The sequence below is a fragment of the Triticum aestivum genome, chromosome 7D, assembly GCF_018294505.1.
Source record: "Triticum aestivum cultivar Chinese Spring chromosome 7D, IWGSC CS RefSeq v2.1, whole genome shotgun sequence".
Lineage (NCBI taxonomy): Eukaryota > Viridiplantae > Streptophyta > Magnoliopsida > Poales > Poaceae > Triticum > Triticum aestivum.
In genome coordinates, this window is record NC_057814.1 from 54,411,302 (window position 1) to 54,428,735 (window position 17,434).

The window sequence follows — 17,434 nt, forward strand, 5'->3', positions numbered from 1 at the left end:
CATAACATGGAGAAAATTCATCTGCATAATATGGAGAATGGAGTGAACATTTTACTCCAATTCATTTGCATGATTGGAAACAGTAGGAATTTGCATATGGAGTAAACAGAAAACAGTCAACAACAGGGAATTCAAAATGCCAAAGATACTCAGACAACATTACTTATCAGCAGATCTCAAGGTAGGGGATCCTAAGTTAGGAGTCTAGGAGCGATGGTAGCAAGGACACGGGATTTATCCAGGTTCAGGCTCTGAGAAGATAATAGTACGTCCTGTTTGTGTTTTCTGCGTTGATGTGTAGTACAAAGTACATGTATCTACCAAAAGATTGTAACATCTAATCTGTTCTATTGACTAGCCCGGCCTCGGCTTACATAAGATACCGGAGGCGTAGGTTACAAGACTCCTAATCGGCTAAGTCGGTGAAGAGAAATCCTCCACGGATAAGGAGTCCTTGTTTTGAACGGCAATGCCTCCAGAGTCTTCTTTGTTGAGTGTCATGGGCCGTTCGAAGTGGCCCAAAACGGAACCAACTAGGCGTCCTCAGCCCGACCCACCAAGTCAAGAAATTGACATGGTGAGAGGCCCCTTAGCCGGGACATCGTCAGTAGCCCTTGAACCGGTACTGAAGCTAGACCTGGCCATGGGCAGCCCGGCCGGCCGGCCCGACCCGACCCGACCCACGGGTCGGGCTCGGGCCTAGATTTCAAGCCCGACGGCCGGGCCCGTCATATTCACGCGTTAACAAAGAGGCCCAACCCGAGGCCCGACGGGCTTTTATCGTGATGGGCCGGGCTCAGGCCCGATTTTTAGGCCCGATGGTCGGGCTGGGCTCGTGCCTGGGTTTTTTTCATTGGGCTTTGGTAGGCCCGGCCTGGGCTTTTTGCATCGGGCTTTGGTAGGCCCGGCCCGACAGATGGCCAGGTATAACTGAAGCTAGCAGCACATCATACATCTGAGCTCTAGGTCGAAAAGCATCTGAGGTGATGTGAACCACCCCGGTCTTGGGAAATATTGAAAGAGCCAAGCCGAGCTGCGTGGGCAATATTTCCCCCGCAACTAGCCGGCCTCCATGTCGATCTGCTTCTGAAGTGGTCCGCACCACCTCGAATTTGAGTTGCTGATGAAGATGGCCGGCCTCTGCAAAAAAAAAAAAAAGCCAAGTCGGCTTGTGCGAGCCGATTCCTTGTGATTTTTTTTAGCTTTGTGCAATATATTCGTTACCGGGCTATATAGTCAGTAGCCCTCAAGGTGAATATCGGCCCAAAATCCGATATGCACTCTAGAGCTTAGCAAAAAGTACTAGTTAGTGATGCTACGTTCTGCCGTTACTGACTGAGGTGCGGCATGACAGGGGCCCGTGTGGCCAATGATCGATCCTGTGGAGCGGGTCAATAGCCAGCCCCCAGCCAGCTAGGAGGAGGAGGAGAGCGGCCGGGTCTCCTCGACCTCGACCTGCGCCTGCAGAACCAGGTTTCGAGCCTGCTAGCTGAAGGTTACCGTCGCGGCATTGATTGAGCTTAAATAGCTTGATAGCAACTTGCCGTCTGAAAAAGCATCGCTAATCATACTAGTGGTACAAAACAGCAGTGAGGCGATGGCCTGCTGCACTTCAGCTCAGTCGGCTACCCCTTCCTCCCCTTCCCCTTGGTTCATCTCGTCGTATATCTCTCTCGCGCGCACGGCGGCCTCGGCGCAGGCACCGGTGGAGGGAGGGTCAGCGGGTGAAACCCGGCCGGCGGCTCCAATCATGGACTGGTCGCTGACTGCGGGTGAGAAGAATCTCTTTTTTGGCCTCGCTTGTTCTGGCTTACAGTCCCCTCTATGTACCATGTATAGTTTCCCGTTTCAGAAGTTTTGTGATGGTGTTTCCTTTTGTTCGTTGCTCTTCGCCCTCGGGTTTTCATTAGCCAACAAGCTTGTGTGGAGACCTTGTGTGGAGACTCGTACATGAAACCTTGTGTGGAGACTTTTTTTTCTTCTCTCCTTATTAACTTGTCTTATGCAGGGCGTGGTTGAAAGGGGTGCCATCGTCTTTTTCTCTTTCTTTCTTTTTTGTTTGCGGGAGGGTGTCGTGATCTTTAACTAATTGCGATTTGGTCTAAATAATTCTTTCGATGGGTGTAGATGTGGTATTTGAGCAACATAGCAGAAGGGGAAATTCTAAATGCGGAAATTTAATCTTATAAACCTAGCGGTATTTCTACTTTAAAAGTGTCAACAATAATTGAAAACACACACACACACACACACACACACACACAAAGTCAAAACTTAACCGTATAATTGTTGTGGCCATTTTCCACATGTGTGAACATAATAACATTACAATTTAAGCTTCAAAACTTGTGTTTTAGCTTTCTCATTTTCTAATCTTCACTCGGGTTTCACAATGAGCTATTTTATCAAAATTCACACGAGTTTGTTTCTATCAAATACTAGTTACTCGGATTTACAAATTACTTTGCCCGAAAGTGGAGCGAAGCCCCAACCAAACCGTGAAGATCGTAGCCTTGCCGATGAGGGTGAGCCATGACCTCGCTGGAGGTGGGTAGGATTAGACAACACTCGAGCTTGAGACAACCTACAACGACATCCCCAGTGAGAGCCGGGCGGGGGCGCTCACCGGATGTGAGGTAGGGGGGCAGGCTGGGGGAGAAGGGGTTGAAATCATGGGTTGGGTGAGGAAGACGAACCATGTCACTTGTATGGAAAGAAGAACAAGAAGAACATGGTGTTGGATTTAAATCGAGGAAGAGTAAATAGGCTAAAATGAAAACAGTGTTTAGTCGCATGACCCATAGGTACTCCATGGTTTTCTTATAACAATACAATTTTTCGCACACACAAAAAAAAAAACAATACGATGTTCGCTATGTTTCACATGGCCCATGTGGGTCGGCACAACACAACCAGCCTATAAAAAGGCCTAGCACGCACAACCCATGTCCACCCTCTTTTTTTTTTTGAGGGTATGTCCACCCTCTGTTTTTTTAGGGGTATGTCCACCCTCTTATAAAACTGTCGTGCCATGCAGGCCCCAAGGCATGTGCTTGGGTATCGCGTTGTGACACGTCTATGGGCCGGTCCGTCGTGTTAGAAAGGCGCAAAGAGCACTAAAAATGTCAAAATTTCAGCTTAAAAAGGCCTACACAGCCTAAAAAGGCTGTACTGGGCCGGTAAGGCTAGGCCTTACAAACACGGTGGGGCCCATGCTCTAAGAATTCGCTTTGGGAATCACCGACCTGAGCCCCCTTTTGCTCAAAAAAAAAGAAAAAAGAAAAGAAAGAGCGAAGTCACCCCCCAGCCGCCATTGCCGCCGCGCCGGCGACATGCCTGTCGCCGTCGATGGAGGTGCCTGCTCCATCTGCGCACCACCATCTGTACAGAACCTCCAGTTCCGGCGAGTTTCCGCGGCTGGATGTCTATCTCCTCCTACCGGCGCCGGCGCCGGCACGTCGGACCCGGGTATCCGACGCTACCCGCCTCCCCCGCAGCCGTGTTCGGCTGTCGCGCTGTGCTGCGCTCGGGGCTACCAGGAGGCCCTGTAAGGTACGGCCAACCCTAGTCGCACGGCGCAGTGCTTTGTCTATCTGGGCTGACGCGTATGGTGCAACTGGTCAGGGGGCATTTTTTTCCCCTGTTGCTGGGAGAGTTTGTCCTGTACCGTTGATGTAATTGCAAACTCGAAGCCTTAGGGGATTGGGAGGAATTAGGAATTAGGAGCAGAGATGTAAGCAAGCACCTAACATGGATAGTTCGTTGCTTGTTGCATCGCTGAAACTAGGAGACATTCAGTTGCATCGTAGAGGGGATTTTCAGTTCACTGCCTTACATGTGAAATCAGGGCTCAGGGGGGGGAGTGGGATGGAGGCTTCACTGTGTTAGCATGTAGGAATCAGATTCATGGAGTGGCGGCGTGGAAGAAATAGGCTGTTTTCCGATGGCAAATGACAGAAGTACATTTTACTACATAGAAGATGATTTCTCACAATTCTTTGTTTCAAGATGTAAAATAGAATCAACATGATAAGCAGAAGCAGTCATCGGACAACAGGAAAAAAAATGTATTACTACATAGAAGATGAATCCTTACAATTCTTTGTTTCAAGCATGTGCAAACGGAAACAATCACTAAAAACAAGCTACCCTAAAAAGGTTTTTTTGGGGGAAATTACCGTAACAAGTTCTGGAATGAGAACAGAAGTAAAATGGAGTCTGCAGTAAATACTGAATTGCGGCTTCTTTTTTATCAACGCCCAGCATAGATGCATAATTTGTCATGTTTTTTGAGTCTTTCTTTCTTCGTACCTAGGTTAATTTTGAACTTCAATTCTTTTGTGGTTAATATGGACTTCAAATCAGAGAAAACCATAGATAGATATTCAAAGTTCATGTTTTACTTTCGAACTTGGGGTATACCTCTGCTCTCTAAATCTGATTCCAAGATTGTTGGGTCAAAGCGTTTGTAATAGTGGACTAAACTCTTAACTAGCTACTGATATATTTCAAACAGTCGGGGGTTATAGGGGGGGTCTCCCCTATTAATTCTGTTTGGAGGAATGACCAAACACCATATTCTAGAAGAAAGCAAATATTTGGAATTTATTTTATTTTATGCGTGGCAAAATGACTCATATCAATTACTTGGTCGTTGCCTTACAGGACAGAAGCTCTTACTACTTTTCACCGCCACCCTAACCCTGCAGAGTAGTACTACAGCTTATGGGTCTGAGTCCTCGGGGAGCATCCGCATGGCGCGGCCTGACTGCCCAGACAAGTGTGGTAACGTCAGCATCCCGTACCCGTTCGGCACCGGAAAAGGCTGCTTCCAAGAACCCTTTACTGTCACATGCAATGCCAGTGGGCCATATCTAGCTTCAACCAGAGTTAGGATACTGGACATCAATCTTAGCATGGGTGAGATTCGTGTTCTGAACCCACGTATAGCATGGGAATGCAACTACACCGACGGCACCAATAGCAGCGGTTTGGATGGGTTAAGACTTGATCCTTTTCATAAGCTTTCCTACACCAAGAACAAGTTGATATCGATCGGTTGTGCTACACTTGGATTTATCGGAGGAATCACCAAGGGCGAGAACCAGCTTTTGTTCCCCATTGTTAACTCATGCTTTTCATTCTGCACTGACGCAAGTAGCATGAATGGTAGTACAAAGTGCGTTGGCATGGGTTGCTGCGAAACCGCCTTTCCAGGAAACATCAGCTCCTTCCGCACCGAATCTAGACCATTAACAATATACAACTCTAGCACCCAGCCTTCCCGCCCGTGCAGCTACACATTCGTTGCTGAGGAGGACTGGTTCAAGTTCAATCATTCATATATTATCTCTACAAATTTCGCAACTAAATATACAGATGGGGTCCCTTTGGTACTAGATTGGGTTGTTGGTAATAAAAGTTGTTCGGAAGCCACCAAGATGGGGTCACAGTATGCCTGTCAAGCCAAGAACAGTCAATGCATTAATGTGTCCAATGGCCCTGGTTACCGCTGCAACTGCTCTCAAGGTTATGAGGGCAATCCCTACCTACAAGGAGGGTGCCAAGGTATGTATATGCATCTTGCAGACTCAACCTACACTCTTTCTATTAGTTGATCCATGTTGGCATTCTCCTCACTTCCTTGAAATGACAGATATCAATGAGTGCGAACCTCCAAACCAGTCCTTCTATCCTTGCAAAGGTAATTGCAGAAATACCGATGGAAACTACATCTGTCTATGCCCATCAGGATTCAGGAGCGATGATCCCAAGAGCATACCCTGCGTTCCAGCTGATCCAAAGAAAGCGCTGAAGGTGGTTTTAGGTAATGAGGTTGTTACTTGTTAGTAATCAAAATATTCTGTACCAATTATACAACTCCAAGTACACTTTGTATGCATGTTATATGGCAAAACAATGGCGCAGTATGTTGCACTGGTTTTTAGGCAAACGTGGACAGTGCCGCTAGTTGAACTGATGGTAATTAACTATCATCATTTTCAGGCATATCCTTCAGTGTTGTCTTCCTCATGGTTTGTATCTTTGCTCTACGGGCTGAATATCAGAAAAGGAAGCTTGCCGAAGAGAAGGACAAATTCTTTGATCAGAATGGTGGTCAGATATTATATCGCCAAATTATGTCAAAAGAAGTCGACACATTGAAGATATTCACACAAGAAGATCTGAAGAAGGCTACAAACGATTTTGACAAGAGCAAAGAACTGGGCAGGGGTGGTCATGGCACTGTCTACAAGGGCGTTCTGAAGGATAACAGGGTAGTCGCCGTGAAACGCTCAAAGATAATGAACGTGGCCGAAACTGGTGAATTCGTGCAGGAGATTATTATACTTTCACAGACCAACCACCGGAATGTGGTCAGGCTTCTGGGCTGCTGCTTAGAGGTGGAAGTCCCCATACTGGTCTATGAATTCATCCCAAATGGCACTCTATTTGAGTTCATCCATCGTAGCTACGGGAGTCCACCTCCCTCGCTGGACACCCGTCTTAGGATTGCTCAAGAATCTGCCGAAGCACTGGCGTATCTGCATCTGTCCATGAACCACCCTATAGTGCATGGGGATGTCAAGTCTATGAACATTCTCTTGGACGACAACTACATGGCGAAGGTGACTGACTTTGGGGCGTCTAGGATGCTCCCCAAGGACGCGGCCCAGTTCATGACGATGGTGCAGGGCACCCTGGGTTACCTGGACCCCGAGTACCTGCAAGAGCGACAGCTCACGGAGAAGAGTGATGTCTACAGTTTCGGGGTCGTGCTGCTGGAGCTGATCACAGGGAAGGCAGCGATCTATAACGACGGGCCCAATGAAGGCAAGAGCCTCGTGCGGTCCTTCCTTCTCGCGATGAAGGAGGACAGCCTCGAGGACATCCTGGACCCGAGCATCGTGCGCGCAGGGACAGAGACGCTGCTGGGAGAAGTGGCCGAGCTGGGGAGGATGTGCTTGGGTCCCATGGGTGAAGAGAGGCCTTGCATGACCGAGGTGGCCGACAGGCTGAAGGCTCTGCGAAGCACCTGGAGGGAAGAGCTGGTGCTGGACCGTGCGGTGACGGAACATATGGTCGTGCGCATGCCACCTGCAGCTGCTCCGATGCCTTTGGATCTCGCGTCATCGTCGTCGGGAGCCCCCTCTACGGCGCCGTCCATGTCCGGAATGAGCATGGAGGCACCCAGATGATGGTTTAATTTGAACCTTCCATGGGAGTGGTAGTGACTGGAGGAAGTGTGTGCGTTAAGAGGCTTAGAGCGTCCAAGATTTATCCACTATCCAGCAGAAATGTACAGGTAGTTCTACTGTATTATGGGTATCCAAGTAGATGTTGGAATTTGCTGTGTGTTTTGTGTTTCAGTGTGGAGTCTGCAGTGTGAGTGTGAAGGGGCACAAAATTCAGTTCCCTTTCTTCCGGTATTCAGTATGTGAATCCAGTGTTAGTATGAAGGGGACATTCAGTTCGCAGCAACGGATCGATCATCGATTCAATTGGGCCATGCCGACCATCATTTGGATTTATTTTTTCTTAAAGAAACATTCGGATCTATTAACCAAACAAGTAGGATATTCCTACAGGAAGAACACAGGAAGATTTTCTGGGCATGGTCGCCGGATCGCTTCGGAAACTTCTCAGTGCGTTCAGCATATAAACTGGTGATTGCGCTGCAGCGTGATACAGGTTCAGCATCAAACTCGCTTACGTGAAGGAAAGCTTCTACGTGCTCAGGCAATTTGGTATGAGAATGGACTTTCTGGCTATGTCCATGGAAGCATATGCAATACGTGATGGTGCCCAGCTGGCGTTTGATCTTGGGTACAGACGAGTGCACATTTGAAAATTGAAACAGATGCACAATTGGTGGTTAAATTGTGGAATTCTCTTGAGAGTGACCGCTCGGAGATAGCTAACAGGATTAAGGAAACTCAAGAGCTTTGCGGGAATTTTGTGGAGTTTCAACTATCCTACATACCTAGAGAAGCAAATGAATTTTGCTGGGGTTTGATCTTGGGTACAGACAAGTGCACATTTGAAACAGATGCACAACTGATGGTTAAATTGTGGAATTCTCTTGAGAGTGACCGCTCGGAGATAGCTACCGCGGTTAAGGAAATCCAAGAGCTTTGCGGGGATTTTGTGGAGTTTCGACTATCCTACTTTTTTTTTGTGAAATAATTCTTGTATCACTCAATTTTCAGTCTTACAATCTCGTCCAACAATTTTCAGGACTTCTTCTGGGCCAGAGCATAACCAAACCGCGGTTCGGCCTTGCAACCTACTAAAGTTAGCCATGAAATGACTAGCACCGTTACAATTCCGACGAGTATGAGCAACAGAATGATCTCTCTAACAATGAATGCATACTTCGATCTATTTGTGACTCCTTCCTTAATCATTGAGACGGCCTCCACGCAATCTGACTCTATATCAATGGGTAAATTGCTCCATTGTAAAGATAAAGAAATTCCCTCTTTTATTGCAAGTAGTTCTGCTTCCAGTGCATGCACGTGTGTAGGTGTCTGCAAGAGCTAAATCCTACATACCTAGAGAAGCAAATGAACTGGCACGTTTATGTGCTAAACAGTGTAGTACCTCCAGGTGTCGATGTCTTTGGATCAACTATATTCCGGCCTTCCTCGCGGCTTGTGTGTGGAAGGATTGTAATCCCGCTGGTTAAATTAATAAAGCTCTTCTTTTCTTGATTCTAAAAAGAAATAGCAGGATAGACACTCTAAAAAATAAAGGAATTACATTGAAATCCCTGACAGCCTGCAATCTTATTCCTCTTGAAAGCGGCGATAGGGCGCCGCTCCATCTAGAGCTAGCTTATAGTTGTTGATTGTGGACGAGAAGTCATCAAGGCTACGATCTTGTCAAACCATCGCCCTGGAGAAAGAAGAGCCATGTATCGAATAGTCTGACCTCCGTTAATTTTCACATGTCTCACCTCAACACTGGAGGGTGCATCGGCATGACAAAGATGAGGCTGGAGGACCCAATTGCAAAGGTATCTCGGCACCCCTGCCACATCGATACAAACTCTAACCGCCTCATCGTCGAGAACCGATGACAGGAATCTATCCCCGTGAATCATGGACGCTAACCGATGACAGGAATCTATGCCCACGAACCATGGACGTTGCCGGACACTGATGTTAGGGATTTATAAAGGCCAATGTTTAAAACGAACAAGCATTACATGAATGATAAGATTTAAAACATACTCCCTCCGTCCCAAAATTCTTTCTAGAAAAATCTAAGACAAGAATTTTGGAACAGAGATAATATATTTTAGGGTTAAGACAGGAATTTTGACAAATATTTAGTGATGGCTTTGTAATAAATTATAAATTACCTTGTGTCCAACCTCCACAACACTAGGTGCGTGAAAATGGCACAATCAAACCGGCATGCTAACCGGAATTGTGCCACCGACAACCTTTTCCTCGCCGCTGGTGGCCTCCTCATCGCCTACCCTAAAAAAAACCCTAATTTTGTTTTCCGCCCTCTTGTTCATCCTCCCAGCTCCCGAGGTTGAATAGTCATCGCTTCGGTACAAGCAACGTGCCACGTGGCGATGCCTACAAATTTTTCCTTCACAAGTGACAAGTAGACCGCCTCCGTGGCGAACTGATTGACTAATCACAGTCTAACCACATGCCACGTCAGCACAAGTCTCACCCACAAATGCTGCAGTTAAAAGGCTAATAGCTGACTCCACTGTGCATGATGAGGAACGCTATCTCCCTGACAGATAGGACATGGCGAACGAGTCGTATTTGCTCAGCACCGACGCCGACGAGGCGGCCCTCCCGGTCGGGCTCGGCAACGGCAGCCGGAACGGCCCGCCGCCGCGCTCGCGCGCGTGGCCGAGCGCCAGCAGGTCCTCCATGATGGTGTCCGACGGCGGCGGCGCCTCCACCTCCCCGGCAACCCTCCCCTCGAGCATCTCCAGCACGCGCGCCATGCTCGGCCGCGCCCCGGCCTTCTCCTGCGCGCACCACAGCGCCACGTGCACCGCGCGCCGCACCGCCGCCTTCTCCGCCTCCCCGACGCCGGAGGAGAGCCTCCGGTCCACCACCTCCATCACGCGCCCCGCCCGCGTCATCTCGGCGGCGATCTTGGGCAGGTACGACCACCCGCCGTCCTCCTCCGGCCGCACGCAGCGGCGGCCGGCGACCAGCTCCAGCAGCACCATCCCGTAGCTGTAGACGTCGGACTTCTCCGTGACGCCGGCGCCGAGGAGCCACTCGGGCGCCAGGTAGCCCGCGGTGCCGCGCACCGCCGTGACCACCCGGCTCTGGTCCTTGCCGGCGAGCTTGGAGAGGCCGAAGTCGGAGAGGACGCCCCGGAAGCCGTCGTCGAGGAGGATGTTCTCCGGCTTGACGTCCAGGTGCAGCACCTTGGAGCGGCAGTCGTGGTGCAGGTAGGCGAGCGCCTTGGCCACGTCGACGGCGACCTGGTAGCGGCGCGGCCACGGCAGGCAGCAGCGCGGGCGGGCGTCGGCGGCGTCATTTGCTTCGCCGCCGGGGGCGGGGAAGATCCAGCGGTCGAGGGAGCCGTGGTCCATGTACTCGTAGACGAGGAAGCGCGGGGAGCCGAGGCAGAAGCCGAGGAGGCGGGCCAGGTTGACGTGCTGCGCGCCGGCGATGGCCGCCACCTCCGCCCGGAACTCCTTGTCGGCGCGGCCGGCGCCGGGGCGGTCGTCGGCGATCCGCTTGACGGCGACGGGGATGCCGTCGTCGAGGACGCCGCGGAAGACCGTGCCGGAGGCGCCCCGCCCGGCCACGCACCGGAAGTTGTCCGTGGCCGCCGCCAGCGCGTGCAGGGAGAACTTGCGCGGCAGCCCGGCCACCTTGCGGAAGTAGCTGTACTCGGCGCGCAGCTCCTCGCCGTCGTCCAGAGCCCGGCGCGCCGCCATGCGCTCCGCCCGCCCCGCCGTGCAGTGGAGCAGGAGCAGCAGCGTCAGGACCGTCGCCGCCAGGACGGCGGCCGTGGAGAGGTAGAAGGGCCTGGAGAGGCGCAGGCAGAGGTAGAGGGCCACCTCGGCCGCCACGAGCACCGTGCCGGCCACCGCGCCGGCGAGGACCTTGGCCTTTCTGCTCGCCATCCGTCGTGTGATCCCTGACCATCGTCCTACTCCCAGTTTTGACTTGCTGAATGTTGATCCTTGCAAATCATAAAGATCGACAACGACATTCTCAACTAGAATTTTTTTTTTTGAGAGCTTTCGTATGGTCTCTCTTGTCTTGCGTCGTAAATTTCGAATAGGATGGGCAACAGGTGAGGAAATGTTCAAACCAAGAACCGATTTGGCGCGACACGAATGGCATCGCGCCACGCGGAATTTCGTCGAGAATTCCATTCGCACTTTCAACTGTTAAGTTGTTAAGTAGATGAGCAAAGAGGGATTCAACGCCTTTCAGTGACATCAGTGGATAGTGTGGTGTCACCAGTGTCATTCGTGGTTGGTGAAGCCTGCACTTTGGACAAATCCAAGGTTTGAATGTTTCAGCCAACAACTAAATGTTGCAGAGAAACTAGAGCTTCATTGACAGTTTCCTCAAGCTCTGTTTATCGTCATCAAAACACGATCGATGACAAACAACCGATCAAGATTGTCAAAGTGAAAACGATGCTCGGATAACAAATCGCCCACCAGCAAAACAGTTGATGTGGCCACTAAAATTGGAGCCGTCCACGCAAATCAGCAATTAAAACCTTATTGACTAGATGAAAGGCGAGTCGAAAATGATAGGGACGTCACTGTTTGTTTAATGAATCGCATTATTCGCGTGTGCGGCAATCCTCCAAAAAGAAAAGAAAAACTATGTTTCCAGGGCCCTTTGCTGCTCCGATTTCCCAGTCATGACAACTGAGAACAGCAAACTGGTTGGCATGGGTATTAAACTCTATGGGCACGCAAAAAAGCTGGTGTTTTTCACAGCTTCAAAGCATCTCAGCAACAAAAAAAATTGGCACCGGTCCACTGTTTCATCAGTAGACATGCCTTCTCTTCGATCTTAATGGTGGTGGTGGTCGTCGTCGTCGTCATCATGTCCGTCAGGGTTTCCTCCGTTCCCAATAACTTCAAGCTGCGGAAATAAAATTGGAGTTTCAATGTTCAGAAAACATGGAGGCAACACATGATTTAGTATCTTGTTCAAAAAAAGTTCACACAAGGAAAAGCAAATTATGTAAACAGAAGACAGCAACATACCTTGAAATACTGAGTGCAGACTGGGCATTCATGTGGCTTGTCTTTCTTCAACCAAAACCACACAACATCATGCTCATCCTCTGAAAAGGAGCAAAATAGTGAAATTTGGAATTCGAGTTAATTAGATTCATGATGGGTTGATGATCATTTCTAGATAAGATGCAGGAGAAGACTGAAGTTTCGCAGCCTCTGTTGGTGGAGACAGAATTTTGGATTCAAGTTAATATACCTCCTTCACCACCAGGGCAACCAACAATCCTCTTGTCAAAGTATGACTGAATGATAGCTGGATCCTCCTATGAATGAAGATGTGGACACATATTCGTTCAGTCAGACCACACGAGTAGAAAAAACAACTAAAGTGGACAATGATACGCAAGGTACAGTTGAGCCAACAAAACACTCTGCAAAGTGATTTGTCAAAAGAACAAAACAGAATGGAATGACTATTTGTGAACTCACAACCATATCAGATAACAGCTGTTGCAAGTCAAATGGATAAGTTATGAGAAAATAGGCCAGGCAAATCAGTGTGGTAAAACAGAAAGGGGTCATTGCAGCAAACAAGCATACACAGGGACATCTAAGCAATTCACCATCCTAACTGAGAATAGTCTGCTCTTGATACATGAGGACAATATACTTTACAGGAGATGCATTAGGCAGGAAGATAAGAAACCATAAATCCAACTTCAAAATAAGAGTTACAACCATTGAGCATGTCAATTCACAAATCATAACAAACAGATCCAACACCATCCGTTCAACTAAAATGCTCCACAGCAGCTAAGATCACATTGATAAGGAACAGACTCACAGAATAGAACAAGCAGGATTTTTCAAACAAAATATATCTTCCATGAAACTAAGTGTTCAGTGTTCACATGATATTACAAACCAAGGGGAAAAAACAGATTAATAAGCATAAAAGGAATAGAAAACAGAGCAATGAAAAAGCAAATTCTAGATGCCTGCAAGTAGTATAAGTTCAAGAGGTGGGTCTGAGTCAGAACAAGTGGTTGGAAGTTCAGAAAGTTAACCCTTGCAACAACCCCTGAATTGTCTTTTATAACATGCTAAAAGCCCAAGACAGCTGATACATATTATCACAACCCAGAAGATGCTAATTGCCAAGGTCTGATATTATCACAAGCCAGAAGATGAAAGCGCACAAAATGTTCAAGCAATGACTAGGTCATAAGAATGCTGAAGTCATAGCAAGAAGACAAATTTGGATGCAACATACAGCCTCATTTTTTACCAACACGACTTCCAAAAAATATGAAGACAAACATGATTGTCTACGCTGGACTGAATCTATCAGAATAATGTATCTTGCTGCCTTACAATTCTGTGCAACCTCTAGCTCAACGAAAAGAACCAACGGATATAACTCAATTGCATATACGATTGCGACGATTTCCCAGTTCTCTCAATAAACAAAATATCAACTGTCATATCCCCCCCCCCCCAAACTTACAACTAGAGCAATGGCATTGGTCTCACCAATACCTAACTTATGTTCAGCAAACCAGTCTCTGACTATTACTAGCACATCAAGGCAATAACCGCAAGCCTAAGGACCACACATCACCATTTCAGTGCAGAGACGTACAATCCAATCGCGCACGGATCAAATAACCATAGCAGATGGCACCAAAAATGGGAAAGCGCTGACCTTGGTGCCGAATGGGCCGACGGGGGCGTCCATGTCAAACCGCTTCTTTCCCTGCAGACGAAATCCAACGAGGGTCAAGAATATAAACCGGCAAGGAATGAAACCGTGAGAAGAAGAGACGAGGCCTAAGGCGGGCACGACGGGGGAGGAGGCGGGCGGGCGGACCTGGAGCTCGGCCTCGATCTCCTCGCGCTCGTGCCCCGTGGCGATCGGCATCACGTCCTCGACCCGCGTCCTCGCCTGCCCCGCATCTGCGGAAACGCGCGCGCGGCTCGCCGCTGTCAAATCGGGACCGAGGAGACGGACGGGGGAACGGCGGCGAGGGGCGCGACTGCTTACCGAGGGTGGAGAAGAAGGCGGGCGCGCGGCGGATGGCGCCCGCGGCGGATCCCGAGATCGCCGGGGCGCGGTGCGCGGCCAGGGCCGAGCGGCGGGCGAGGACGAGGGATGCGGCGTGCTTCCACATGGCGGGCGGCGGCGGCGGGCGATGGAGAGGGTGGGGAGGAGACAGGTCGGGGTCGGGGGTGGTTCGAATGGCTCGCTCTCTCTCTCTCTGCCGATGGGTCCTATGGAATGGAGGCCTTTTCCACTTGGTGTTTCTTTTCTAGGCAGCCAATAGTGAAAAATATAGAATAATCCCCTCGAAATGATGAAAAATCTCACCCCTCTCTCTCCATTTCGATTTTCGTTGGCAACCCCATTCCCTCGGCTGATTTTCCACGTCCGGTCCGTCCGTCCCTCCTCCTAGAGCGTGTTTGGTTGCCTGAATTTGTTGTACATGTGATGACTCGGTCGGGCCCGGCTAAGCAAATTCAGAGTAAAAACCATGTTCCGTACATATTTTCTTTACCCCCATTGCATTAGGGATGCGATTTCTCTCTGGCGGTTGGCTAGGCCGATGCACGGCACGGTATTTGATTGCATAAACTGGATATGATTAAGAGTTATCGACTACACGTGATGCATATAATTATAATAGAGTGTCTCAGAGATGGACGGCGGCCGTGTCCGACGTGACGAGCACATGCTTGTGTGTAACACATGTTTTTTGAAAAAAGGGTGTAACATATTATTGTATCATAATTAGTCATTCATTCAGATGCTTAAATATGGTGTTTATCTTATAGCTCGAGACAAGTTTACTCAACTCTTGTACCTGTTTCAAAATCACCCACCTGACATTCTCTGAGTGCGGCATTTGCAAAATGTGCTTTCTGTTTAAATTCCCATGATTTTCAAACATTTCATGCAAAAAGAGTTTAACCAGATACTAACGCTAGGTTATTAATTACACCGCTAGGTTTGAATTATTCGCCCGCAAATCCGAGTCCTGGACATTTGCATGTTCATGGACCAAACATGCCCTTCCTTTTCTCTGCAGCCTAATAAATTGCTGGGAATCACATACTCCGGGAGGATTATAATGTGTAGTGGGAGAAGCTCAAGTATGGGGTGCTTAAAAATAGCTTGGACTAAGCAGATTAACCTCGAAAGTTCTATAACTAGGATAATACTCCCTCCGTAAACTAATATAAGAGTGTTTAGATCACTAAAATAGTGATCTAAACGCTCTTATATTAGTTTACAGAGGGAGTACTAATAATTCAACTGAGAACATGTGTGGATACAAAATTCCGTACAAGAGTATCAAATATCAAAACCGCCAGCAATATTTTCCGCTCGACCATATATACGAGAAAACATAAATTGGCCACTCTTAGCGTGAACATTCCACAATAATGTCATGGTTAGTATGAACATTCCACAATACCATGGTAACATCATTTCATAGTACTTGTCTAAGGACGAAACCAACCTTGATCAATATATAGTAATGCTAACTCACAACGCTAGAGAAAAACAGTCTCGACTTTTAAGGGTTTCACAGAGGCACACATAGTTCCGACTTCAGAGCTAGTCAAATGAAGCATATCAGAAGCTCTGTTCCATGCTGCCGCCATGATCTGTGCCGCATGAGAGAATCATCTGCACGGACGACATTTTGACATTAAGATAGCCTTCCATTGTTCCAAATTTCAAGGTACACAATAAATTGTAAGTATCCCTATAACAGTGATGTGCTGCAGGAAGATTTTACTTTCCCGTTTCAAAATACCTGGATTTTTTCACCTTGAACAGTCAAATTCAGTTATATTTTATCAATTATTTCCTTCTTGTTGTTCAGTTTGGGTGTATTTAGGTGGAAATGTTAGATTTTTTTATTACAAACATTATTATAAAACTAAATTTCCATAATATTTATAGATGTGTTGGTAAAAAAGTGAAGTGTAACTTTAGGACATGCACAAAAAAAAGCTGCCAAATATTTTGAAATGTAGGTAGTTTCTTGTCCCTCAGATCTATGTTGAGTACAAAGTGACGATTTCCATTATTCAGATATAAGACTTGTAAGCCTTACAGTAGATGAAAAGATATGTAACCAGATGTAAGATCTTACCGCCAAGTCTGCAGTTCCTACACGGCAGCCCATCAGCGTCTTATGGCCAAGGAAAGGCCTGGTTGAAATGTGAGGGGGCAAATAAGTTTACATTCAGATCAAGCTCGAAAAACAAACACCAGGTTAAACAGTAGCCTTATCATTTAACCAAAATAGTAAGAATGTAAGACTCACATTGCAAATATAATGACATTTTGTGGCTTTAGTATCATTTAGCCTAAGTCGTAATATGTAAGACTCTAGTGAGATATGGTAAGAATACATGACTCACGAGGTTGGTGAGTTGGTCGGTGATAGACAGATATCTTTTCCATCGCGATGCCATTAGCCACGAAGAACTGTTCTAACACAGGAACTCTTTCATCATCCTTGGGACATTTTATATTGACCATTGTAAGGTTTTTGCAAGCAAATGATGTACCCTCGGGTTTGATATCGTCATCTATTTCCTCATGTTCCTTGTCGCAGAACAAAGTGAATATCATGAAATGTCCAAACTAATTTATCACAGCTCAAAATATAAGCAGTATAAGAATCTTTATACCGTTTTGAGTTTAAGAAAAAGCCTCTCGAGATTTGGAGCATGCTGCAGGAACAAAACTAATGGATGCAAGTCAGCAGCCATACACCATTCACCAAGGGATAACACCTTCAGGTTGCTAAAAACTGGGCACATCTCCAATTCCCTATTCAGAATCACCTTCATACGGAACACAAGTGAATTTGTTCAGTTCGGTCCAAACAAAAGAATAATAACACAGTGAACCTACATGTAATTAGACATTTGTAAGTGAATGTTTGTTTCTGATTAAGTTGTGTAAGAGGATGTTGCTGTTAGACTGTAGACATGCTAACAAGGATACAACATTGCAAAAGAAAAGGGATAAAAAAAATGCTCCCGGCAAACTACTCAAATTCTATGTGCTTTGCTTACAATTTTATTACAATACAGCTAGAAATTATTTCCCATAACTCATCAGGTCACTTGTTGTGATTGTGAGTATGTATTGTAACCAGCTGTTGGTATTAGAGTGCAAAAAATACACAAAATGTGCACATAGCACAT

At 47.4% G+C, this 17,434-nt stretch overlaps 4 protein-coding genes across 7 annotated transcripts in view; 1 reads left to right on the top strand and 3 right to left on the bottom strand.

The window, feature by feature from the left end:
• Nucleotides 1-1,582: 1,582 nt before the first annotated feature.
• LOC123169453 (wall-associated receptor kinase 3) lies at nt 1,583-8,685 on the top strand. The gene is made up of 4 exons (XM_044587334.1): nt 1,583-1,772; nt 4,666-5,568; nt 5,657-5,827; nt 6,007-8,685. Exons 1-4 carry the CDS (start codon nt 1,598-1,600, stop codon nt 7,197-7,199), a joined length of 2,442 nt encoding a protein of 813 aa, XP_044443269.1. The 5' UTR covers nt 1,583-1,597; the 3' UTR covers nt 7,200-8,685.
• Nucleotides 8,686-9,302: 617 nt separating this feature from the next.
• LOC123167676 (probable receptor-like protein kinase At5g20050) lies at nt 9,303-11,135 on the bottom strand. The gene has a single exon (XM_044585531.1). The coding sequence runs from the start codon at nt 11,120-11,122 to the stop codon at nt 9,752-9,754; it is 1,371 nt and encodes a 456-aa protein (XP_044441466.1). The 5' UTR covers nt 11,123-11,135; the 3' UTR covers nt 9,303-9,751.
• Nucleotides 11,136-11,764: 629 nt separating this feature from the next.
• LOC123167678 (putative cytochrome c oxidase subunit 5b-like) lies at nt 11,765-14,508 on the bottom strand. Its single transcript, XM_044585532.1, has 6 exons — nt 14,250-14,508; nt 14,076-14,161; nt 13,911-13,961; nt 12,462-12,528; nt 12,233-12,312; nt 11,765-12,107 (listed from the first exon to the last, which is right to left on the bottom strand). The coding sequence occupies exons 1-6, from the start codon at nt 14,374-14,376 to the stop codon at nt 12,036-12,038; spliced, it is 483 nt and encodes a 160-aa protein (XP_044441467.1). The 5' UTR covers nt 14,377-14,508; the 3' UTR covers nt 11,765-12,035.
• A 1,023-nt stretch (nt 14,509-15,531) lies between these two features.
• Nucleotides 15,532-17,434, bottom strand: part of LOC123168576 (MEIOTIC F-BOX protein MOF) — a 3,739-nt gene continuing 1,836 nt past the window's right edge. For all 4 annotated transcript variants that reach the window (XM_044586463.1, XM_044586460.1, XM_044586461.1 and 1 more), the window contains 4 exons: nt 16,913-17,068; nt 16,640-16,826; nt 16,369-16,426; nt 15,532-15,896 (listed from right to left, as the gene is read on the bottom strand). In XM_044586463.1, the coding sequence (XP_044442398.1) occupies nt 16,401-16,426; nt 16,640-16,826; nt 16,913-17,068 (369 nt within the window). In that variant the 3' untranslated portion in view covers nt 15,532-15,896; nt 16,369-16,400. The remainder of the gene's footprint in view (nt 15,897-16,368; nt 16,427-16,639; nt 16,827-16,912; nt 17,069-17,434) is intronic.

Bases quoted from the DNA above. Each gene is read 5' to 3' on its own strand.
- LOC123167678 (XM_044585532.1), bottom strand. From the start codon at position 14,376: ATGTGGAAGCACGCCGCATCCCTCGTCCTCGCCCGCCGCTCGGCCCTG. The intron at 12,529-13,910 runs GTCAGCGCTTTC...CTTCATTCATAG, and splicing joins TCGGCCCATTCGGCACCAAG to GAGGATCCAGCTATCATTCA. The intron at 12,108-12,232 runs GTATGTTGCTGT...TTATTTCCGCAG, and splicing joins TCTGCACTCAGTATTTCAAG to CTTGAAGTTATTGGGAACGG.
- LOC123169453 (XM_044587334.1), top strand. From the start codon at position 1,598: ATGGCCTGCTGCACTTCAGCTCAGTCGGCTACCCCTTCCTCCCCTTCC. The intron at 5,569-5,656 runs GTATGTATATGC...TTGAAATGACAG, and splicing joins CCTACAAGGAGGGTGCCAAG to ATATCAATGAGTGCGAACCT. The intron at 5,828-6,006 runs GTAATGAGGTTG...CATCATTTTCAG, and splicing joins AGCGCTGAAGGTGGTTTTAG to GCATATCCTTCAGTGTTGTC.
- LOC123167676 (XM_044585531.1), bottom strand. From the start codon at position 11,122: ATGGCGAGCAGAAAGGCCAAGGTCCTCGCCGGCGCGGTGGCCGGCACG.